Source organism: Dasypus novemcinctus, chromosome 7 (assembly GCF_030445035.2).
Source record: "Dasypus novemcinctus isolate mDasNov1 chromosome 7, mDasNov1.1.hap2, whole genome shotgun sequence".
NCBI lineage: Eukaryota > Metazoa > Chordata > Mammalia > Cingulata > Dasypodidae > Dasypus > Dasypus novemcinctus.
This window is the reverse complement of record NC_080679.1, coordinates 130,771,405-130,797,797: the sequence shown is the minus strand read 5'-3', so window position 1 is coordinate 130,797,797 and position 26,393 is coordinate 130,771,405. Positions and strand designations below refer to the sequence as shown.

At 42.1% G+C, this 26,393-nt stretch overlaps 1 protein-coding gene across 1 annotated transcript in view; it reads right to left on the bottom strand.

Moving 5' to 3' along the window:
• Nucleotides 1–26,393, bottom strand: part of CNTNAP5 (contactin associated protein family member 5) — an 810,000-nt gene that overhangs the window by 277,999 nt on the left and 505,608 nt on the right. The window contains exon 12 of the mRNA XM_058301170.2: nt 7,449–7,568. Coding sequence (XP_058157153.1) covers nt 7,449–7,568 — 120 coding nt within the window. The remainder of the gene's footprint in view (nt 1–7,448; nt 7,569–26,393) is intronic.

Genomic DNA, 26,393 nt, shown 5'->3' with positions numbered 1-26,393 from the left:
GTTGGTGCTGGGGTTTAAGATATATTTAGGAGATTTGAATCTCTGGACTGACAATATGATACCCAGGCCCAGAGCCTCAACAGACTTCAGCTCCTACACTTTGATTTATTGGACTTACCCCACTCAGCTAACATGGAGTTGAAGAAGGTCAACCACCACACCATGGAACCTAGACTGTCTACAACTGAAAGCAGGAGGAGTGCATCCAGTATCCATGTGGAATCTAAGCCCCCACTTGATATAGATGTGCAATGGACACAACCAATCCAATGTCCACAGAGGAAATGTGGCATTGGTGTGGGAAGGGTGGCCATGGTGGCTGCTGGGTGCAGGAATGGGAGGAAGAGATGAGATGGGGAGGCATTTTCGGGACATGGAGTTGTCCTGGGTGGTGCTTCATGGTCAATTACGGGACATTGTAGATCCCCCCAGGGCCCACTGGATGGAACGTGGGAGAGTGTGGGCTATGATGTGGACCATTGACTATGGGGTGCAGTGATGCTCAGAGATGTACTTACCAGGTGCAATGGATGTGTCATGATGATGGGAGAGAGTGTTGTTGTGGGGGGAGTGGGGGGTGGGGGCGGTGGGGTTGAATGGGACCTCATACTTTTTGAATGTAATATTCAAAAAAAAAATTTCTCAGCACTATCTTTGATGAATCCCTTGAAAAAAAAATTATGTAAAAAGAAAAAAAAGAAAAGAGAAAAGCTAAAAAACTTGAGCCTGGCTTTTGGTAAGGCAACGGAAGCTAGGACTTCCCTTTGTTTTGTTCTGTTTGGGCTTTAATTTATTTTTGTTTATCTTTGGGAACCAAGGCCAAGAACCGTTAGCTCTAATCATGTGGACACATTTCTTTCTTTCTGTCAATAGCTTGGATGATTATCTATTACCTGCAATCACATAGCACAATTATGTGCAAGGATATTGGAGAGACCTCAATTGCAGCTTCTCTACTTGTTCCATTATGCATGTGTTGATGAGTTTTAATGAAAACAGAGTCTGCTGCCAAAAGAATGAGGAACAAAGCATCATAATCCTGATGTGATAAGAGATGGAGACTTGTAAGGTGGTTTACAAATGGATTATGAGCTGTTTGAGAAAGGAAAGCAAATTTTGCATTAGAGCTTTGACTAAACATTCCTTGCCCATGGCTGATGATTGCCATAGAGGTCCAGATGCATGAAATAGGCATTGTGTATCTCAACACAGGTAATACATGTGTTTTTGTTAGTGGTTCTAGACAAACACTTTTGCATATTAATATGTGATTGTACCATGTAAAGGAAAAACAGTATATAGTTGAGAAAGATTTTTCACGTGTTGACAAGGTGTCCTGTTCACATCAAGGGCAAATTGCAAACGAAGTAGAAGTCAAGTTCCAAGGAAAATCTTGATTGAGCACCTGGCCCTTCTATTATTTCTTCACCAATACTGGAGGCTCCCCTTTAGATAGTCTCCCTAGTGACCCTCTGAAACCTCACGGGGCGTGCAGGGGAAGCCAAGATGATTGCAAGCAAGAGGAAATGGCTGTCTTTTACAGCTAGGAATGATGAGACTGATGCCATCCATGCTAGGACACTTGTGAAAGCAAATGAGGGCACTACTGATAATTGCACCATGACACGTGGTTACCTCATTTCTTGACCATCTATTTTTGGGTTCTAGGGACTTTGCATATATATTCTAATTTTCCTATTAATGGTGCAAGATGGCCTTTTTTAAAAGCTAAAAAAACATTTCCACTAAATGACTTGCCCAATGTCACACAGCTATAAGTGTCAGCACTAGAAACTGGACTCTGGTGCAGCTCCAAAACTTGTGTTTCTCCAACATCATTTCAGAAAAGATGGCATTTGGATAAGCCAGAAATTTCAGTGAAGGGTCACCGAGGTGATGAGGATCACATGGACACATTCTACTCTTGGGCTCAAAGAAAGTTTGCAAACAATAGGAAACCTTAATCCAGTTAAGGTTAAACATTGAGGCTGTATCCGCAGTTTCAAACTAGTATTGTTTCAATGGAAAAGGGCCTGAATCTGAGATAAATTATGGGGTATGGGAAGAAAAAAATGAAGGAGAAAGGTAGAAATTATACTTCAATTTAGCAGAGGTTTCTTAGAGTTCAGTTTACATGGACTTATTTGGTTGTGTGTAAAACTAGGCCCAGGGGTTAGTCACACCTGTCCTTATTTCCATTAAGGAATTCAGAGCTCTGTGGGACATGCAAGTCAACACTGATGGTTATAATTCAGCGTGGTCACTGTCGTGATGAAAATGTAGAGAAGATGAAATGAAACACACAGTAGAGTCACCTAACCCAGCCTGAGGTATCCAAGGTATTTGACTTATACCTGAGAAGCCTTGTTCTCTGGTTCACCATCCCAAGTTTCTTTTATCAGGACCTCAGGTGTTTGCCCTTTTTGTATACCTGTCCTTTCCTTTATATCATCCCCAGGACCCAGAATTCACTCATTTCCTGATGGCATCTCACCTACAAGTTCACCTCAAAAACATTTTCACCCAGTTCCCCAATTCTGAGACCCATTGGATTCCACATCTTCTCAAATGCATCCCTCCTTCCTCTCCAAATTAGATCGACTCAGCCAAGGATGACCACAGAACTCCCATGCTGTTGACCAAAAAGATCCAAATCCAGGCCAGGAGACTTTGACTTACATAGGCCCTGAGATGGTGGCATGGGGCCCAGATGTCCCTCTTAACAAACCATTACATTCTACTGACACCCCAGTTTCTCTTAGTTACCTGCTTTGCAAAAGTGTCAATAAATTTCTATCACTTCCAACGCAGCTTCTGACACCAACCACAAATCCTGCTGTAACTCAAACAGCTCAATTGTGACCCTACAGGTTAAGGGGGATCATCTAGAAGACTGTCCGCCAGGCATAAGTCACAAATTCAGGGCTCCAGGCCATCCACACTTACAGCCACCTGGCTACAAATTCTGAGGTTTCCTCCAACCCTTGGATAAAATAATTCCCTAGAGTGACTCACCAGACTGCACTGAAAGCACGATGCTACAATTATAATTTGATTACAGGAGAAGGCTACAAATAAGAAACCAAAAGAACCGATCATTCAGTGAGGTCTGGGAGGGTATCAAATGCAAGCTTCTGTGCCTTCTCTATGTGGAGTCAGAACACACCCGCCTTCCCCTAGCTTCAAGTGCCACCAGTTTATATGGGGCCTCATTAGGTAGGCATGATTGATAGAAGCAGTGCCCAGAAGTCAGGGAGGTGAGCTGATGTGACCTGGCTCAAAACCCCACCCCCTAATCACCTGGTTAGTCTTACTGGGGGGCCAGTCCCCACATTACAACTGCAGATTTGACTGGTCCTCCTGTAACTATCAGGTGTGGTCCTGGGTCCCCATGAAGAACAATGAACAGTCCTAGCACAGGAAATTCCACATAGTAAGAGTTTGCTTCCCTAGGAACTGGGGACAAAGACCAGTCACCATTAGATTATGTTGCATACTTGATCCTCAGTTATGCCCAGATTGAATGTCTTTGTCAGATCTTGGCATCAGTCAGCATCTAGGTTTCTTATTTGTCATGTGTTATATGCATTCATCCTAAACTTACTCCCATTTAAGCTGTGAAAGGAAGCCCTTTCTGGTTTAATTTTGAAACCAATTAAACAAGTCTCTTTGTTTATTTGTGTGGTTTGTGAATTTCATTCATAGCCCAGTACAACCCTCCCCATCCTCATACCTACTCCCTTCCTTGATCCTTGCTTAATTCTAATCAACATTTCCCTAGACATCTTTAGAAAGTCCTGTAAGCTGGCAAAATGGGTGTCCTCCATTGGCCCCACCAGACCCAAATTCCACCTGTCTTCAACCTTCTCTGTGCCCAGGAAGGCTAGATGAAGGCTCTACCTCAGCAGGTGCTCCTGCCTTCTGACTGCATGCCCCATATGCCTTCCTGTGATTGCCCTTGAGCTGACTGCTTCTCATACGAGAGATCATAGCTCCTTCACCTACCATTCTCGTTCTTGCTTTGGTAACTGGCCTTCCTCTCACCGATTCAGGCCTGTTGGCAGGAACAGTCCCTCTGTCACTAGCTCTGCAGTACTGCCTTCTCCCATTACTTTTCTTTTATGTGCCCAAACCTTTGTAATTAGTCCCTAACTGAGGCACATTCCTGGTATCTTTCTGAAACCCTGACAGACCCATTGTCCTGAAGATGGGGGTAATGTCCTCTATGACCATGTTTGATGGAAGGCTGATGTTCACCAGCTAGGGCTTAGAAAGTGGTCCATCTTTTGGACATGCTCAAGAATAGTTCACAATAGGACAATTCCTCCCTAGCTCTGGAACTGAGATGGCAGATTTTCTCACTGGGGAACTATATTCGATAATTTTTGCTTGCCCCCTTCAAGTTAAACAAATCCATTTCTTTACCATTCCATCACAGGTTCATGAGATTTTGGGTGTTCTATCCTGGTGGTTCAGCTCATCTGGGACCTCCTAGAATTTGGTGGTCCCCACAGATCTGTGAGCTCAAGGGCCAGCACTGTGTCTCATCCTGGAGCTTAGTTCTTGTTATTCACTGTGCTGGAAGGTCCCTCTTTCATCAATCCTCCCGGCCAGCTGCAAAGCTCCATCCAAGTCTCAGTGGCAGGACCTTCTGCCCCAGGTCCCTCCACACCATGCTGGGCTGGGTTAGGTGCCCCTGCTGGGGCTTCCAAAGCATGCTGTCCATACAATCACATTATACTTTGATTGCCTCCATGTCTGTCTCCATTACTAGCCAGTTTATTCTTTGCCTCTTGCTTCCCTCCCCCTCTTCCCACTCCCAACCTCACTTTCTTTCCTGCACCACTTTGTCACACTAAGAGTGTCATCAGTCAGACATATTGAAAAGAAGTTGACCATTCAAACTACAAATAGAAAGTATTTGATCATCATTATCTTTATGAATTAGAAAAATGTTTGCCCAGTTAAGGATGAGAATTTTGTGATTCAGACTGCAGAGGTTTGCTTTGAGTTCCGTAAGTATTTTAGGGTAACCAGAACAAAAAAACAAAACAAAATCTATGTATCTTGCCACTGCTGTGTCCAGAGAAAATAATATCCAACGTAAATGCCCACTTATGAATGACCAAACCCTTAACTTTCGGACACAATTTCAGGAACATATCAGCAAAACAGCAACCATGAAATGCAAACACATATTCACCTTTAGTCATTCTTGGACAAAATAGCCAATGAACCCTGAGAGAAGTCTGCCTAAGAGAGAGGCAGGGGGGTGCATGTAAATGTGTCCAAGGGTCAATAGCACTCTCTATCTCATTGTATTTACATAATTTTGGGGAGTTTGAAATTTATAAACTACACTGATTTCATTTGATAATATATTTTATAAGGAAATGCCTATACTTGGACACTAAAGTTTCAAATCATGATTTTATTTATATATACATACTTATATACATATATGTACATGTGTATATATGTATATGCATAAACACACATGTACACATCCATTAAAAAAAGTCCCAAGGAAATTCTGTAATATAATGAAAGCAGCAATCTCTGAATTGCAGTTTATGATGACATTAATTTTTTCTTTATCCTTTTTTCTTTTTCCTCAAATTTTCTATCATTAGCATTGAACACTTTGACCATCAAATTCAAAACACCCTTCAAAACAAAACCTAAGCAATATAAAGTATCCAAGTAAAGTCTCAGTGATATGGGTTATTACTGAACCACAAAGCTTTGCTCGCTTCTCGAATTTTGTCAGTAAGTCAGAGTAGGTATCACCTAATACAGCCTCACATTCCATTTCCTTCTATGTTAGACAGAGAACATCTACCTCAGTTTTTTATTGGAAGGATTCAAAGAGATGATCCATGTAAATACCCAATATAGATCCCAAGGGAGCTCAGTAAGTGATATCCCATTACAGCTACTCCTGGTACTGGAAGTCCCACCTCATCACCCATCAGCAGAAACATAACACCTGTGCTTTCTTCTGCAGCCACATTACTTCCTCTATATTTTGATGAAGTGTGGATGGGCATCAACTTGCATCAAAATCACGGGGGCAGCTTGCCAAGTTGTAGTTGCTGAATTATTCTTTCCAGAGCTGGGGCAGGCTCTGGGAGTTCTGCATTTTGACGGGGACCCCAGGTATTCAAATGTTAATTACATTTTGAAAACAATCAGGACAAACTGAGAAGCCAAGGTCTTGACAAGATTCTTGAACACTATGCATTTGCCACAAGAATGAAAAGAAAATAATAAAATCCTTTCTGGTTACATTTCTATAGAAACAACTCCCATCTGTCCATTTGGGACAGAAGTAGTTGTACAGAAATGTAGGCAATAGAATCTAACTCGAGGTAACTAGCTTTTTCTGCAGAAAAAGTGCGGTCCTTTGTATTCAGGTGGGGAAGATGCTAATGTTGCATAATCAGCACTCCTGGCAATGGTTTGCCTGTGTTTCTGCCTGCAGATTGACTGATGCACAACAGACAAGACCCAGTCCTTATTTCTCTGCATTTCCTCAGTGACCAGGACAGTGACTGGCTACAGAACGAACTCCATGACTGCCTTTGCCTTGTTGCAGAGAAGGCTGGAGGACTCAGTGACCCACTCCAGACCCCTTTCCTGCTTCATTGGGGCTGCTGGCATCTCTGCAAATCAGCGTTTAGAATTAAAGGATTTATCTGGACCAACTGATGTTCACGATGAAGGAACATTTGCAGAGCAGCATTCGTACCAAACTATACCATCAGGCTTTGACTTTGTGCAATTATATTTGAGAGTAAATCAGTGAGCATATGCTGTTTCTAAACCCGTGTAATAACTGACTCTTATTTTCTCCTTCTGCACTTTACAAAGCAATTACACAATATCATGATATTGTCAGGAAAATGGAAACAGCTCACGTCTGGTAGGCATCTGCTCTAATATACACTACGTCATTTCTTCTTACCAACTCTAGGAGGCAGAAACTATTATTCCCATTTTCCTGATGAACAACTGAAGCTCAGAGAGAAAATGGGGTTCGCTCAGTGAGTCTTTAAGACCAGATATTAAGCAGGTGTCCCTATTTCCAGAGAAAGGGCTTTTCCTGGTTGTGATGCTGGTTTGGGGTATTGTTTTGCTTTTCCTTTTCTTTCTGTGTTGGTGCATTAAGAGACAAAAGGTTCTTTGGCAAACCTAGAGGAGGCATTTGATCATTATTCTTTGGTTCAATGAAACTTTAGCAAGACTCTTCACAGATGTTCTTCTCTCATGAGAATAACCTAGCTGCTAGTTTTATCTACCAAAATAAAATCATAATTTTTTTTTTACCCAGAAGTTTATCCTTTAAACTATTCTTTCATGCAGTTATTCCCTTCCCAGATGAATTCCTTTCGCTGTGCATCATGGAATGGCTAGGTTAAGCATGGGTGGAAATTCTTTGCACTTACCAGTGATATTGCAGTATACTTGGAGGGGTCCCAGTGGCCCACTGCCGTCCGAATCGATGTAGAAGAAACCAGCTGAGTTCCCTTGGTGTCTGTACGCCTCGCAAGACTCCTCGTAGAGGGCTGAAAGACACAAAGGCAACAGAGGGGAAACTTGCTTCACTCTGCATAGTCCCTGGGAGGAATCAGTGGCTCCTACTCATATGTGCTTTCCATGGTGGTTTCTGTCCCTTCTCCTATAATCTTGACTTTTCCCCCATGCCTTAACAAATCAGTGTCCCAAATACTCAAAAGGGTCACATCGTCCGTTCATCCAAATTCATTCATTCTTCTAAACTCAGCTTGGATATTACTCTTGGTGGGACGTATCTCTGTCCCCTGACACCTTCTCCTTCTATGAGCTATGATGATCAATGTGTCCCCAATTCTAACCTCATCCACGGGTTAGAAAATCTCTAAGAATGGCAGCAATGCATTAATTGTCATTGTATCCCCAGCATGCAGCCGAGCAGAGCACTCAAAGCAGGGAATCAACAAATGTTTGATAATTGAATGGATAAGCGAACGAATGAGTAGATGCATTCACATCTTTTAAACGTCCTACAATACGAGGCATCTGTCTTATTTCCATATACCCGAGCACTCAGCCCTGGAACTAACATATAGGAGGTGCACAAGTCTGAGCTCACTTTATTTAACAAGCGTTTGCTGGGTTCCTAGTACATGCCAACGGATGTGGTTGCCACCGGAGGCCAGAACCGTGGACAAGGCAGCCGGTCTCGGCCTCCGGGAGCCTGGACCACGGGCGTCTGTGCGTGCTCACCTGGAGACTGACCTAGATGCCCCCAGAGGGCATGCTTTACCCAACCTGCAGGTTTGAGAAATATACAAATCTCGAGAACCCAAAGTGAACTAATTCTATGGGGGTTGCGGAAAGGAGGCACTTGCGGTCTCCAGCAAGTGAACGTGCCTGAAAACAGTGTGTGCCATCGGACGCTGCCGACTAAAGCTGAGGTTCAGAACCGTGGGCCCACGTCCCCGCTCATCACCCTCCCCTGCGTTAAACATTTCGGCGGCTCCCAGCAGTTCTCCAGATACAGTACAAGGTCCTCACCTTCACCCAGATGCCCCCTGTGACGAATGCCCCATCCCGGGAAGGGGAAGCTGCAGTTTGTCATGATCAGCGGCAAGGTGGGCCTCCCGTGATTCATTGCCTATAAAGTTCTAAAGCCAGAGATGGTTCCGCTTTTTATAAATTAGAGGGAATTCAAGGTTATCCTTGTACTAGTGAAATGCTTTCCTGCCTCCCTTGGTACTTTCTGGAGCAGGAGGTAAATGAGAGTCGTCACAGTTTGCACCCCAGTTAGAGCACACGAGGAAGCTTATTTATGCTTCCTAGACCAATGACACACTTGGGGGGGGGTGCCTCGCAACTAATTCTCCCACCCTCCCAAGATGACAACCACGTGGAAAGCCTTGCACTTTCCCAGGCAGCACTCTCCATGTAAAAACTACCCAGGCTGCTAGCAGGTGGTTGTATAGCACGCTGGATTGTGAATCTCTGAGCTATCTTTTGCTACGAAGGGGAGCTTGGACAGGCTCTGGAAGGCTGCCACCTTGCCTGTGGCAGGCTGCCACGAGCCACATGTCCAGGTATTCTCAACCCATGCACTGTCCTGCCCTGGAGTGCAAGCTGGACTGGTGGACTTGCTTTGAACAAACAGAATATGCAGGAGTGATAGATGCCAGTTCCAAGAGCGGATTATAAAAAGACAGGGTCTTCCAACGCGGGGACCCCTGGGGTCACTCACTCTGGGCCAAGCCTGCTGTCTTGGCATGAGGTAGCTCTGTGAAAGGACCCAAGTGGGTGAGCGTGAGGGCAGACCTCTCCGTGACACCCCCACCCCAATAACTGCAGCCCCAGCTAGCACCTTCATCCCAGCCTCGTGAAAGACCCTGAAGCAGAACCACCCAGCTCAGCTGCTCAGAGATGCCTCATCTCCAGGAACCATGAAGCAGAGAGAGGGGCAGTGCTTGTCAGGCATTTTAGCCACGTGTGCTAATGCCCCAAAACAAGCCCAAATAGCGGATGCCGGGACCTCGCTGGAAATGGAGCTGCAAGAGGGAGGACGATGCTGCAGTGTGGTCTGAGAAAAATTTTGCTAAGCCACAGAGATTTGGAGGTGGTTTACATCCTCAGTTAGCCTACCATTTCGGATACACTTGTTCCTTAAAATCGTACTCCATTCCTGGGAGATCTCTGAATGCCTGACAATAAGCATCTCCTTTGAAATTTTAAGAGCTATGCCCAAAATAAGACAACTGGAAATGAGTTAGTATAATTCTATCATTCCTTCATGGTGTGTTAGTGGAAATAGGATATAAAATGAAACATCCCTCATCAAATTCTTGGTTTCCTTGAAGCCCCAAGATTGCATGGGAAAAGCAAGATTTGATGCTTTCCCTTTACTTTATTCTAAGTGTCAAAATACTGAAATAGGTTCCCCAGTACCCTCCAAAAGTGGCCAATGAAAATATTTTTACTATTATTATGAAGTCCATGGATTTAAACATGTGATGTTAATACAGTAGTGGGATGTGTGGGGGGATTTATCTTATCTGGAAAAAAAAATAACAAAAATCTTAAAATACATGAAATTTCCTGTTTGGACTACTGAAAGGGCTAGAAGCAACCCTGGCACCCAGATTATGGTCCCTAAATACAATGTTCCACTAAATGGAACAAGGGTTTAGCTGAGTTTCTGTTTGGAGCAGGCAAAGTAGAAGATGAGATTGAAACATTTGATATGCCTGAAAGCAAGAAAGATATCAAAGATTATCATGTCAAAATGACATCTGAGTCAATTTGATGGGATAATTTAGACATGGAAAAGAATAACCACTGTTATTATTAACTAGATACTATTCATTAATTCATATCTATCCATATCTATCTATCCATCATATCTGTCTATCTGTCTATCATCTATCATCTATCTACCCATCATATACATCTATCATCTGTCTAATCTGTCTGTATATCTATCATCTATCATCTATCTACCCATCATATATATCTACCATCTCTACATATTTCTACTCACCATATCTATGTTTATCTATCTGGTTCTATTTATCTATTTATCTATCCATCTGTTTATCTATCTATCCATCATATCTCTCTATCATTTATTTACCCCTCATATCTACCTATCATCTATCTCTCTACCTATCTATTTATCTATCATCTATCTATCTTTTATCTATCTATCTAAATTCAATGGTCATCTCTAGAGGTTTCTAGAGAGTAAAGTCATTTTCTGAAAATTGGAAAGATTACAAAACATATTCTGCCTTTCTTGAATGGACTGTATTTGAGGGTAATGAAATAGTCCATGCATAATACATCTTCTTTAGAGAATAACAAAAGCCAGGAAGTGCAAAAGTAATAGTAGAATTCGAAAGGCATCCTTCTGTAATCCCCAGTGAAATAAAGATTAGATTTATTACAATAAATTGTAATAGATTACAATTTGCTTTTTAAATGTACCATAAAAAATGAAGTAAAAGCAAAAAAGGCAAAATATCGATACACCCTGGGTGAAGGGTAAATGGGGGGCAATTATTCTATATTTTTGTGTATATTTGAACATTTCTCTCAAAAAACTTTTCTTTTTAAGTAGGCATTTCAGATATTCCATTGATTTCAATTTCTTAAAAAGTGCGTATTTTCTGGATGCTTCTGATGTGCTGCCATATGGACTGTTTTTGGTCCCCATCTCATAAACAGCTGTCTCCCTGAGCACCACCTCACCATCATGCTGGGAATTCCATTTTGAGATTGGCTTTTCTAAAACTCAGCATAATTCCTGGATATAAATTCAAGATCTTTAGGGAATCAGTAGTTTCTTCCTTTTTATTACTGGTAGGAATATGGTATAGATACACTTCAGTTTGTTTACTCATTCACCCACTGAAAGACGTTTGGGTTATTTCCAGTTTTTGCCTATTTCAGGTGTAGCATTTTTCAATTAATGCTATTTTTTAGAGCATGCTTTTTATAATAGCATGCAATTCTTGATTCTTTGATGCAATATTTCTGTGAAAGCTTTGAAAATATTAATTATGGACTCTGACATATTTTCTCTCTCTATAAACTGTTTCTTCCAATGTGTATGTGTTTGGTTAGTTGTTTTTCTGTGTGTGTATGTGTGTGTGTTTTGTTTTGGTCTCCATCTTATCTGTTATGTTGGACTCATTTTCTAGGATGTCTGTTAATCTTTTTTCAGATGACTCCTATTTGACAGTAGTCCCTAATTACTGATTGAAATCTCTGAGGAGATGTCTATTATTTGCCCTCCAAGGACTTAAGTGTAGAATGATCTAGTTGGGACATTTGGTGAGAATTTCCCATGTTAGTGTTTTTAGGTCTTTTCTCTTAAACTTACAGGACTGTCAGATTTAGAGAGTCTACACTTGGCTATGTTTATCTAGGAATATCACGGCATTCTATTTTAATCTCACACAATGGGGTACAGGTCAGCTGTGAAAAAGGATGAACTTGCCTCTACCTAATACTTCACAATGATCCCCTGGATGTTTGGTTTTGTAGGAAAACAAAGTGGAGAAAATTATGTATGATCTGCTAAATTTTATCTCAAGAAAGGGGGTAAGGACTTACGTGGATTTACATATTATCAAAAAATATATAACAGCATTGACATGGAGCAACGTGACCTCTAGGGAACGAAAGGGAAGAGGGAGGAAGGACAACGATGGTAACCAGGTTTCTTTGAAAATACCTGGTTTTGTTGGTTTTGCTTAGGAACTATGTAGCTATTTTACATAATTGTAAGGTCATCCTCTTGCCTCCAGGAGTAGGGATAGATGGAAAGTCAGCATGTCTAAGCTAAGCTTTCAAAGTAGAGTAGGCATTCACATATGGATATGAGATGGACAAAGAGCAGCAGGAATGCAAATAAAGGCAGTGGATGGTAATATGTGTGTTCTGCGCATGCACCTTAAGATTAAATTGGACATGGGAGGTCCGCAGTTCAAACCCCGGGCCTCCTTGACCCATGTGGAGCTGGCCCACACGCAGTGCTGATGCGTGCAAGGAGTGCCCTGCCACACAGGGGTGTCCCCTGCGTAGGGGAGCCCCATGCGCAAGGAGTGCGCCCCGTAAGGAGAGTTGCCCAGCACAAAAGAAAATTGCAGCCTGCCCAGGAATGGCGCCGCACACACGGAGAACTGACACAAGGTGACGCAACAAAAAGAAACACAGGTTCCCATGCCACTGACAATGACAGAAGTGGACAGGGAAGAGCACACAGCAAATGGACACAGAGAACAGACAGCTGGGGAGGGTGGGGGGCAAGGGGAGATAAATAAATAAATAAATCTTTAAAAAAAAAAAGATTAAATTCTAGGATCCCTCCTTCTTGGAGGTCTGTATCCTTAGCCTGAGTTGGGTGTCTTCTGCTCTTTCCCCATGGAAACGCCAGCACCCACCCACTTCATCTCTATTCTACTTTTCACTCTGAATGGTAATCCTTGGAATCACCTTTTGGTCTCCTATGTTAAACCATACATTCCTGGAGTCCAGGGATTTGTTTCTATATCGAACAGGTAAATGCTTAATGAACATTGGTTGGCTGTTCCCATTGTTGGTAAAGTTGACTTGAGCTAAATGAAAGGTTCTCTGGTACTCTTTATGTTCTCTGTCATACCTAGTAGAGCTCAAGTCAAAGAGATTGTCATCAACTGCATAAGAAATAACTTGTGCTTCGCATTAGTTCTAAGTTACCTCTGGAAAGTGTCTATGGGAAAACCATCACATTTTCTGGTGGGAGGAAGATGGGTGCATGAAGAAAAAACAAAAGCAAGTTTATCAGGGATATATTGTCTCCATTAAAAAACACCAATTAGTAAAGGCTAGTGTTACGTTTAAAGATCTAATGTCATGGATACACAAAAACACGTACGCTCTTCCATGAAAATTACAATAATGGACATATTAAGACCCTTTAGAATAGATTTCTGTATTAATGTTAACAGATGTATGATGTAGCTGGACAGAGCAGATGGATCAGTGTTTTCATATTTGAGGAAAATAGTCTGAATCTAGTTCTGGCAGCTAATTTATTGCCTAAGGTACAATTTGAAATGTCCTTGTGATGTCCACTCCCATTAAAGATAATGATAGTATTCAGACAGCAAAATAATTTTATTTAGGTCTCACCCTTTCAAGTACCAAGGTCAGAGCTGTAGTTTTTTGGCCTTGCCATTATAGTGCTATTGTAAAACTATAGAAATAGATAAGAAACTTTCTTGGTACATATTTTAAGGCCTTAAAAATGTTTCAGTCCTCTTTCTTTCCTTGCTCCTTACGTCCCCAGCAATCCAAGACTTACCACATGATTGCATTTTTACTTAGAGAATTATGAATACAGCCTACAGACATAAATAAGAACAAATTAATTCTAGTAATTAATTAAATGCATGTAAAGAATTTTGCAATTAACAGACATTTATGTAATTAAGTTTATCCAAACCCCTTACACAGTAGATGTGTAGAATGTTGTCTTTGCCCTTCTTGCAGAGAAGAAAAGAAAAAAAAGAATGTTAAAGATGTGGATTTGCTGAAATTAGTTAAAAAAATGTGCCAGGGGATTAAACTAGAAAATAGAGCTTTTGATGTCCCAGTGTGCATGTAGCTGGTACAGGCTGAAAATAGACATAGCTTCTGTATTTTCATCACTTAAAAAATGGTTAGTAGAGATGGAGAACAGAATAGTAGTTGCCAGGAGTTAGGAATGGGGGATGAAGGGTTAGATAAGACTAGAGAGTGATAACATTTAGGAACGGTTCTGCTGAAACACTTTTGCATCTTGACTATAGTGGTAGTTAAACAAATCTATACATGTGTCCAAATAGCACATGACTATACATATGCACACACACTGATGACAGCCTACAATACTGGTAAAATCTGAATAAGCAATGGAGATTAGACCACTTTCCTGGTTTTGACTTTGTAACATGGTTAGGCAAGATGCTAGCATTGGTGAAAAGTGGGTGAAGTGTTCATGGGACATCCTAATATATATAATTTATTATGAATTACCTCAAAATAAAGATATTTTTAATAGGGTAAGGAGAGAGATAAGACCCAGCAATTCTTCTCCTAGAGAAGAAATGAAATAAGCAGAAATGAAAACATGTCCATGCAAAAACTTGTACATGAATGTTCATAGCAGCATTATTCAAAGTAATTTAAAAAAAAAAAAGGAAACAACTCAAATGTCCATAAACTGATACATGGGTAAACAACAAGTGTAATGGTTAGGCTCATGTGTCAACTTGGCCAGGTAATGCTGCCCAGTTGAGTGGTTAAATAAGCACTGGCCTGATAGTTACTGTGCAACATTTTGTGGACTTAAATCATCAGTCAGTTGATTGCACCTATGGCTGATGACATCTACAATCAACTGAGGAGATTGCCTTCAGCAATGAGAGATGTCACATCTAATCCACTGGAGGCTTTAACAGGACAAGTGGTGATTTCAGGAGTCAGAAGAGAGAATTTCCAACTCTACTTCAACCAGCCAGCTTCTCTTGGAGAATTCATTAGAAATTTCCATCTGAATTCCTGGTTTGCAGCCTGCCCTAAGGAATTTGGACATGTGCATCCCCACCGTAGCGTGAGGCAATCTTTTAAGATCCCATAATATTTACAGAGATCTCCTATAGGTTCTGTTTCTCTAGAGAACCCCGACTAATACAACATGTCATGTATCTGTAGAACGGAATAACATTCAGCCATAAAAGCAAATCAAGTCCCGATCCATGCTACACAGTGTATGAGCCATGAGAACACTATGCTAAGTAAAGTAGCCAGATGCAAAGAACCACCGTTGAATGCCTGCATTTATAGGAAATACACGGAAGAGGGGAATCTATACAACTGAAAGGGGAACAGTGGTTGGCAAAGGGCCATGGTGAGGGGACAACCGAGGGTGACCGCAAATGTCAATGAGATTTCTTTTGGGGGTCTTTAAACGTTTGTAAAATTAGTGGCGATGCTTACAAATCTGTGAATATACTAAAAAATATCAAACTGTGCACTTGCAAGGGTGAAATTAATGAAATGTGAAAGACATCTCAGTTAAACTAAAAAAAAAAATGTATAGAGGCTAGATGTTAGGTAACAGGACAGGACTCAGAGCTGTTTTGTGTTCTCCCAGGGCACGCTACACCTTGCCTGGTCTCGCTTACCTTTGTCTCATGATCCTGGAGAGAAAGTCATGGGAATATGCCCATCTCCAGCATCACCTCCACTGAATTCTACAGCTCCATCTCTAAATTTCTTTCACTTCCTCCTTAGAAACCATTTTTCATTTTATTAAGACAAAACTAAAATAAAGAAACAACTGATAATGGAAACTGGAAAACTGAAGGTTAATCTGTGTACAATTGGTAAGAAGGTTGTCTGCAAGTCTTTGGAAAGGAGTAGAAATGGTAAGAGCACATCATGGTGTTTGTAACTAGCAGAGGTATCATATGGATATGACAGTGGCTGAAAAGGAAAGTCTAAGGTCACGTGTATTACTAGAAGGAAAACTAAAAACTATAACATGGGGCTGTATAAATTAGTGAAACCTCATGTAAAATATGAGTATGGGTGATATGGCCTGAATTTGTCCTTTCTAAACACTATCCTATATATACCCACATTCTTTTGAAAGCTTGAAGCATTAAAATTTTAGTCTATTCATTGTCCTGTATTCCTCATACTACTCTTTACTATTTACTCTCCAAAAACCAGCTTCTAATTAAGTCACATACCTAATCTCTTAGATATTTTATATCTCAGCCACCAGGAGCCATCAGGAGCCATCAAATGAGGAATCACTGCTTTCCTCAAGCAAATTGTTTCCTTGAAGTCTTGACTCTCCTTCCCTCCATCCATTGCTACTCCTGCTTCTTTGACCCCTTTTACTGGTCAGAAGACTCTATAATTAATGGTCTTGGGTGGTGAGTAAGGGGACATAAACAAGGATAGTTAAATTGGGAGCATTTCTTACAACCTTTATTTTTCATAAGTTTCCTCCTCCCCCTAATGAAATCCCAGAGTTTGGATTTATAATGTGGCCTGGACCAATGTGTGGTGTTTTTTATTTGTGTATTTGTTTTTTATTTGTGTATTTGAGAGAATAAATGGTAGAGAGAATTATTTAACAAGGTCCTAGTTTTTCTTGCAACAAAATAGCTGAATTGCCTGCTTTTACATGCACTTTTTTAGGGGTCAGCTTGGTAGATGGTGTCCTTCCCACCATGGGCAGTACTGGTACCTGCAGAGAAGTGACACCTTGGTCTCTTGTTTGCAAGCCTTCCTCACATCAGTGTTAAGTTAGACCCTGTCCAGCCACGCAGGATGTTGGCTTGCATGCACTACAGCAAGGGGTATAATGAATCATTTGCACTAATGTTAATATCCAGAGACAGGGATTGGAACAAAGCTAACAAGGGATACACAGCTTCTAAAGCAGTGATTATCACAGTGTGGACCTCAGATCAGCAGCAATTGGCATCACCACTGAGTTTGCTAGAAATGCGAATGCATCCTGATCTACTTAATCAGAGTCTTTAAAGTTAGGGCTGTAGAAACTGTTTTAATTAGATGTCCAGATGATTCTTTTGCAAGTTAAGATTTGAGAAGCATTGTTCAAAAGAATCTTTGTAAATAAACCTTATAAATGGGGACAAATGTCATGATTTCTCACAATTCTGTCTCATTTCTGAAAACTCAAGTTTCCAATAATTTTTTACCTAAATAATAACTCGACCTGTTGCCCAGAATGCTAAGTCTCTGCATATTTATCTACCTTCCTTAGGTTTCCCCAGTGATTTTCAACTTCCTTTGGGGGGGAAATAATCATTGTATAACTATGTAAGATATGACCGTCAAGTGCAAAGTTGAGTTGCCAGTATTGAAGTAGCCAATTAAGACCATCAAAGTCAAAATAGAAATAACCATGAAGGCTTTAGTCACTTACTGAGATACTGAGATAGAATAAGCCAGAGGGCTAATTGAGGGAAAATGCCAACTCCCCATTTTTCCATTTTCCACCTGGAACAGTGTCTCTGTGTGAGGGTCAGAAATGAGACAGAACTGTTAAGAAACCCATGACATTTGCCCCCATTTATAAGGTTTATCTATGAAGGTTTTTTGAACAGGGTCTCTGGGCGAGGGTCAGTAAAATTAGCAGAGGTGTGGGGCTGGCTCACTCTAAGGAAACCCCCAACCAAAGACTCCTGCAGATTAATGAATTAGGAGGCTGGAGGGAACAGGGAGAAGAGGGCAAGGAGTGGAAAGTACTGGGTCAGAATGGAGAAGTGTGTTTTCCAGGCCCCTGCTCCTCCAGCTCAGGCACCTGGGGTTGGGTCAGGAATATAAATAGAGGCGAACCAAGTTCTTGAAGGGAGCTCACTTCATAGACTGCACCAGCTGTACACTGAGGTTGTGAGGGAGGGCAGCTTTCCCTCATGAGAACCCCCAAGGTCACTGCCTGTGGTCTGGCTTGAAAGATCATGCATAGAGCTGGGCCAGGAACTATGCTCCTCAAAAAGCTGTTCCCAAGTCCCTTCCTTAGTGACCTGGCCTCTTGGCTCATAAGTTCATTTCCTCATTTGATGCCTGATGAGAAATGGTCTTGAGAGGCTGAGCGCTCCGAATTCACACATCCGACACAAAACTGACAATTCCTGAAGACATTGGTGATTTTCATCATCTCTAGAGCCTCCTTTTCTTTGCAAGGTTATTGGGATGAGGTGAGGTAATGTATGGAAATTGGTTGTCCAGGGACTTGCTCAAAAGTAAGTGCTCAATACATGGAAGCTATCCAGTTGTTACCATTGATAAGCCTTCTGAGACAATTAAAACATACAAACAAAAATGGTGGGGTCCATTTACACTGGGAGATTTGTCAAATACATGTCACCCTCTAGCCAAGGGTCAGGCATAGCACTGGGTGCTGGGGTACAAAGATGAACAAGGTCGTGTCCCTGTTCTCCAACTGAATCAGTGGAGTGGGTCATTATATTCTCAGTTTATGCATGTGTCTCCTGGATGCAATTAATTTCTTGAGGTTGGATCCTGATGAGCTCTGCATTCCCTACAGAATTCCTACCTAGTTCATTCCGATGGGGTTAACTACCAGGTCAAATGGCCCCTCTTTGGAACTGGTGTTTATGTGTGATGAATCTGGACTCAGATAGGATCTCTCTTCATAAGACTTTCATGCTAATGTGCTGGAGGTGCAGTTAGTGTCGGGGTTTAAGATATATTTAGGGGATCTGAATCTCTGGACTGACAATGTGATAGCCAGGTCCTGAGACTCAACAGACTCCAGCACCTACAATCTGACTTATTGGGCTCACCACACTCAGCTAAGATGGAGTTGAAGAAGGACAACCACCACACCATGGAGCCTAGAGTGATTACAACTGAAAGTGGGAGGATTGCATCCAGCATCCATGTGGAATCTGAGCCTCCTCTTGACATAGAGGTGCGATGGACACAACCAATCCAATGTCCACATAGATAAGGTGGCATTGGATTGAGAAAAGTGGACATGATGGCTGATGGGTATGGGGAAAGGCAGGAAGAGATGAGAGGTGGAGGCGTCTTTGGGACATGGAGCTGCCCTGGATGGTGCTTCAGGGGCAATCACTGGACATTGTAAATCCTCACAGGGCCCACTGGATGGAATGGGGGAGAGTATGGGCCATGATGTGGACCATTGACCATGAGGTGCAGAGGTACCCAAAGATGTACTTGCCAAATGCAATGGATGTGTCATGATGATGGGAAGGAGTGTTGCTGGGGGAGGGGGGAGAGGTGGGATGGGGGTGGTAGGGTTCAATGGGACCTCATATATATATATATTTAATGTAATATTATTACAAAGTCAATAAAAAAAAAAGAAAAAAAAAGTTTTCTACAAATGACTGTTGGTTACTTGATGAACAAATGGATGAACATGAAAGAGAACCTCCTCACAAACCTCTGTATCAGATGCACTGATCAGAGAAAACTCTCTGGAAGCCAGGCCAGAACTAGATGGGGGCAGAGAGACTGAGAGCAGGAATACAGGTTTGCAATAATTTTCCTGAGAAGAACGAATCCCTGAACTCAGGCTGTTCTCTCCAGGGCTTTCAATTCTAATTCTTTTAAAACCATTCTCCACCCCCCACATCTGCAACCCCACCAGAAAAAACAAAAAACAAGGACTAAGTGTGGTCCAAAGACAATTTTATGGACTCTGGAAATTAAGGACAATCTTTTAAGTTTATCTAAGTTTCCATCTACCTGGGTATTTCCCCAGCTAAAGAATTAATGAGTCAGCACTTACTAAGAAATATCCCTTTCTTCTGGGGAATGTTTATATGTTGATCAATCAAATGGTGAGCTTTAGGTCTGGGATGTGTCTCCTTGCAATGCAAATATTCATCTCAAATTACAGGAAGATTCAGTAAAAGACAGGGCCACACACAGAAAGAAAGTAAATAAATGAATGGAAGTGAGGGGGAAACATGTATCCATCACAAGGAGATGGAGATGGACCATCCATTGTAGGAAGCAGAAGTCTTCAGGATAACGGTTGCCTGCTTACTTTGTGCCAGGCACTGCCTGAGATTCCTTACAGATAATATAGCTCATCACAGGCAATAGTATTGAGACCCAGTTTTGCAGCAGAGTAAACAGAGGCCTAGGAGAGGGCACCCTCTTGTCTGAGTTCACTTGGCAACCCCCATAGACCCCAGGAGCTGATCCTTGGCATGGCTGTGTGGTTACGTTCTCTGCAGATTCTCCCATTTACAGAGGGTAGGGTCCATGCATCTGACTCAGACATGTTAAATATGAAAACCAAATATGAAATTCAGAGACATATTGAATGTCAGGCTCTCCAGCAAACATTTACAAACTTTCCAGGGTCTCCTCTGTCACCCTGGAGACCTGGAAGTTCTCCAAGTTTCCCAGAAGGATCTAGAAACCTAATTGTGACTTTCTAGCTGCATTAGAGACTAAGCAAGTCTTTAGAAAGTTGGTTCTTGAAAGTCACTCCCTATAGCTACTGTTCTTTGCCTTTGCATTTGCTTGATGCCTCTACCATAATCACACCACTTTCCCTTAGCTAAAAGTGAAGAGACTAAATAAGAAACGGTTTTTAAAAAGACCTGTAGGTGAGAACAATATTTTAATCTCCATTTTTTAGACAACAGCAACAACAACAACACACACACACCCTGAGGCCCTGAGTGGTGAAAACATCTGCTCCTGCTCTGGACTGCTGGATTTTGGCTGACCCTGCTTCTCTTCCTCCTGCTCACAGGGACTCAGGGACACCTGACTCACACCATCCATGCAATATCATGCAGAACAAAACCTCAAATGCAGAAGGCCTGGATTTTATCGACAGATCAGATAAGCAGTTCCAAGTGCTGATTGACTGACAACACTTGAAAATCATCTCAAAAGGTAACAGATCCCTCAGTGGTCTTTGGTTCATCTGGTGAGTGAAGACTTTGAGACTTTCTAACTTCCTCTTTCCAATGAGAGGGAAGAATCACCAAAGCGGTACCATAAGCTGCCTTGCCCAGATACCCAATACCTGATCCCAGCCAAGCACACCCTGGTCTGTCTTCCCTAAGCCATCTCCATCTTATGGCTTCTAGTTGGACTGCAAGTTCAGATCCAGATCCATATCACCTTTATCATAGCTTATCCCTTGTTTCATTCGAGTAAGCCTTGACTTTGCAATAACCACATGGTAAATTTCTTGAGAGTAGAGGTCATGCAGTACTATGGAAAAGACAAAATTTCAAGCCAAGGAAGTTTGAATTTTAAACCTGGCTTTGCTTCTTATGAATTTCATAAACCTGACCACATTACTCTTCTAATTTTCAGTTTCCTTAAATATCAGATGAAGCTATGAGAGAAATCCTCATTAACTTCATGGGTCACACAAATTTTCTGTGATGTGAGCACAAAAGAAACTTTCATTTTGCTAAGCCACTGAGTTCTGGGAGTTGTATACTACCTTAGTAAGCCACTGTTTCCTTAAAGGGTAGCCTTCCTAAACTTTGGCCCAGTGACTGGGAAATGGCTGGCTCCAAAAGCCTGGTAGCAAACATTTCCATTATTGGATAACACTAGAAATGAGCTCATACTAATATAGCCTATGCATAAATTCAAAATTATCTAATTCTGCCTCCAAGTGAACCTAGTCTCTAGAACTCCACATAAGTAATATAGGACTTACAGGCTTTGAATATTCAGAAAGGATGTAAGACTGAATGTGTATTCAAAGTTGCATCCAGACAGAATGTGGAGGAGATTTTAATTCAATCTCACATGGAATGTGGGGGGTACTTTAATTCAAAACCTATCTGGTACTCAGACAAACACTGAACTAACAAGGAAAGTCATTTTCTTTCATAAAAGCAGCATTTAACTTCCCACCCTTACATCTTTTCTGTATAAAAGGGAACCCAAAATTCTATTCAGGGCTCAGTTTTTATTAGGACAGGAGACCACCAAGTCCAGTGGTCGAAATAAATCAACTTCCTTCTCAGAGTTCTCGTGTCCTGGCCTTTGATACCGCATACACCCAACTTCTCTACTACAATACTATGGAAAACCTTTGACCAAGGACACCTGAGCTGGCAAAGGGTAGATATGGGAATGGAATTTGGTTACTTCCCTGATTCTAAACTCCTTGCACTCTCCTCTAAATGCTGAAAACAAACAACCCAACACTCATGAAATAATTATATTGTGGCCATAAATTTCCAAAACTGGTCCTTGAAGAGAGTCGTAGAAATAATTACCCAATGTTTACCTGTCCATATTTTACCATCTTTGTTAATGAATCCTGAATGCCTCTCTGCAGATGGCAGGGCAGTAAAATAAATGAATATTTTGTATTTGGACACTATATAGAAATATTCTTCCTGTATGAGTTGGGGAATGACTCTTTTTATAAGCTGTGAGAAAGACACTTTACAGTGAAAAATATGTGGCTTTTAGTATGTGCATGCCACATGATATTTGACATAAAGAAATGAACAAAAACACCCAAAACTACTCTTACTGAGAGCATGTTTAGTGTTGTTGCCCAGATGCAACATGGGAAACCCATTTCCAAATTAAGCTCTAAGCATGCTGTAATTCTTCCTACCAGATAATGTTAACAAATTCCTTCTCATTATCACAGTGTTCACAAAATATGACTTGTCATGAAACAATATGACCACCAAAGAGGAAATCTGGGCTAGAGATGAATCCATTCTAAAACTTAAGAAGATTAAGCTTCAGGAGCCCTCCATAAACCCTACATAGCATCTGAACAATGTGTCTGCATTGTTATATATTTTTGTAAACTTTGTGCATCAGCCAGGGCTCAATCAGAGAAGCAGACTATTAGGAGACATATAAGGGTTCGTTACAGGGATTTGACCCCATTCAGGGTGGGTGACAGTGAGGCAGTTTCTATAAATCTGTTGTCCTTGTGTTGTATGCTGGCACTTAAAGACCACAGTTGAGAAGAAATCCATAGGCATGACCTGGAGATGGAAATCAGTGGCATTTCTAGTTGCCGCTGATCCTAGTGTGAGATTTCTGCAGAAGCCAGTGCTTTTTGTCAGGAATCCTGGTTCAAGGAGTTGAAGAAGCTGAAGGAGGTGCCAGGGAAAGATGGAATAGTTGCAGGCCCAGCCACTGTCCCATGCCCCTGAGTAAGCAGGTAAGCCAGCAGATCACTGCTGCTGCACTTCCACCCTCCAGACCTCTAACGGGTACCTCTCTTTTAACTGCAGTAGGTTAGTTGCATGGCCTCCTTCCTCTTCCCTTCAATTTCCACAATTCTCATGCCAGTAGCATTGGAGAAGCCAAAGAATCCTTTAATATCCAGCTAAGGGGAAGCTATGCTTTGATACTAATATGGCCTGTGCATGAATTCAAACTTATCTAATTCTATATCCAAGTTTGCCTAGTTTCTGGAAAGCCCATTAAATGATATAGGTTCTCTATAGACTTTGAATATTCAAGAAGGATGCAAAGTGAATGTATATTCAAACTTACATCCGGACAGAATAGGAATGTGGGTGATATGTTAATTCAAGCTTACCTGGTATGGTGGGCGATACGTTAATCCAAACCTACCCAGTATCCAGACAAATTCCTAAAACTCTAAGAAATTAACAAAGAAAGTTCTTTTTGCATAAAGTGCCACTTGACTTCCTGCTCCTACATTCTCTGTATAAAAGGGACCTAGAAATCCTATTCAGGGCTTGGCCTTTGAAAAGAAGTCCATTGAGCCCGCTGTGATGACCTCTGGAACCACAGTAGAAGCCCAGAGTCGCCCAGGTAACACATCAGCACAAAAACCCAAACTCGCGCCCTCACCCGAGCCCTACAACTTGTGGCTGGAGCCAAGGTTAACATCTACACAGACTCCAAATATGCCTTCCTTACCCTGCACATGCATGGAGCCTTATACAAACATAAAGGGCTCATTAACTCAGGAGGAAAGAACATTAAATATGGCACACAGATTCTTGAGCTACTAGAAGCAGTTTGGGAGCCCATCAAAGTGGCCATGATGTACTGCAAGGGACACCAGACAAGCCACAGCTCCATCACTCAAGGGAATCAGAGGGCAGACACTGAAGCAAAAAGATCCGCATGGGAAGGATCCCTATCTGAAGACTGGCCACTGCCCTCATTTCCCAACCTCTTCATTATCAGAAACTCCAGTATATACTGCCTGCTCTCATCCCTCAGCCTCTGAATCACCAGGAGCTGCAAGATACTCAAGCTGAGAGAGAGTGGATACTCTGGGAGAGCGGGACACAAGGAACAAATGGGAGGTAGACATTGCCCGATCACAGAATTGTCACGCCTCAAATATTAGCCACAAACAACCATAGTTCAGGACTACCATGAAAACACACACTTGGGAAAAAACCATCCTGAAGAAGCATTAGAAACATTCTTCTACATCCAAGTCTAGTCGCTATCACCTATGCTGTATGCCAACGGTGTGTGACATGTGCAAAGAATAACCCTCACCAGGGACCCATGGGAGCCCCAGGAATCCAATGAATTGGCAGTATGCCTCTCAAGGATCTAGTAGTTGATTTCACCAAAATGCCATGATCCCGAGGTTACAAATACCTCCTAGTTCTGCACTTTCTCTGGCTGGATGGAAGCCTTCCCCACTTGGACCAAAAAGGCTGAAGAAGTGGCCAAAGTTCTGCTCAGGGAAATCATTCCTCGATATGGGCTAACCCTCTCAATTGGCTCCAAGAACGGCCCCAACTTTGTTTCTGAAATCACTCAAGAGATAGCCAAAGCACTGTGCATCCAATGGAAACTGCACACTGCTTACCATCCTCAAAGCTCAGGGAAAGTAGAGAGAATGAATCATACAATAAAGGTTTATATTGCCAAGATTTTCCAAGAAACTGGGCTAACATTGGTGCAAGTGCTTCCAAGTGCCCTTCTCCAAGTTCAAGCCAGTCCAAGCTGAAAGCTAAGCCTAACCCCTTATGAAATCCTCTTTGGGAGCCCCCTCCCTTAATCTGAAATATAGAGGGGGGCCTCAGAGAAAGAGGAAACTTATCAATAGCTCAGCAAATGATCAGCTTAGGAAAAACCCTACAAAACGTTCATAACTGTGTCCAAGAAAGGTCCTCCATTAGCTTAAGCAGCCCCATACACCCGCACTAACTAGGAGATGCAGTCTAGGTCAAAGACTGGAAATCAGTCCCATTAATCCCTCGATGGTGAGGACCTTATCTTTTCATTTTATCCACCCCCAGTACAGTTAAAGTAGCTGAAATCACCCTGTAGATACACCATAGTCAGGTCAAACGAACTGCCCCAGAGTCCTGGACCTGTATTCCAGACACCCACCAAAGTCATCTTGCAAAAGAACAAAACAATGAGCCCTGGTCCAGTCATATCCTGGAAGCTGTCTGGTCCATGCATGGCTGAGGGTTGAGGATGGAATACCGAGCTCTGCTCCAATCGCATCCCAGAAGGTCTAGGCACAGCTGAAGAGTAGCAATCTGGTTTAATCCCAGTTACAATGTTCCTTTGGTGATTTTCCCTACTCTTAGCCCTGACCCTCCCTTGGTCCCAGGTCAGCATCACAGAGTGTGAGCCATGTTTTGAAGAAGTGCGAACAGGGGCCCGGGTTGATACCACATTAATATATCATAACCATTACACCTGCAAGGACCATATAAAACCACCTATCAGTTTCAGGGAGTCTCCTATAGTGTCTGTAACATATCTGGCCAAATAACCTGCTTTGACCCCAAGCCCCCAACAATCTCCCATCAATGGGAAATAAGAACATCTAATCAAGACACGGAGCTACTTAACTCCATCCCAGTCACTAGCCGGAACCAATGGGTGTTCCTCCTATTTGATGCATGGCAAGTCGTAGATTCTAGGATACCATGGAACACCGACTGTGGAGAGCTCAGCTGGGAGCAGGAATATGCTCATAGCAATAAGTATTTGTGCTCTTCGGGGGGGGGGGGGGTGTGTGGGCGGCTATTGGTGCAAATACCTAGGTGCATACTATCGCCCCTACTGGTCCTGTGTCACCTAGATCATCTGGGACACAAATACAACTAGACAAACAGCTGTCCTCACTAAAGGAACAGCCCCAACTAACTGTCGAAGCAGTCAATGTAACCTGCTAAACCTCACCATCCTAAACCCTGAATCTTCACAGACCCAGGAGTTCAAACGGCTTCCACAGTGATGGCAAAGGAACAGACCCAGGAGTCTATATCTGGGTCTATTCCTTTTATGAAGAAATGGAAAAACCCTTTTCCATTCTGCAAGTAGCAAAAAACCTCTTAATA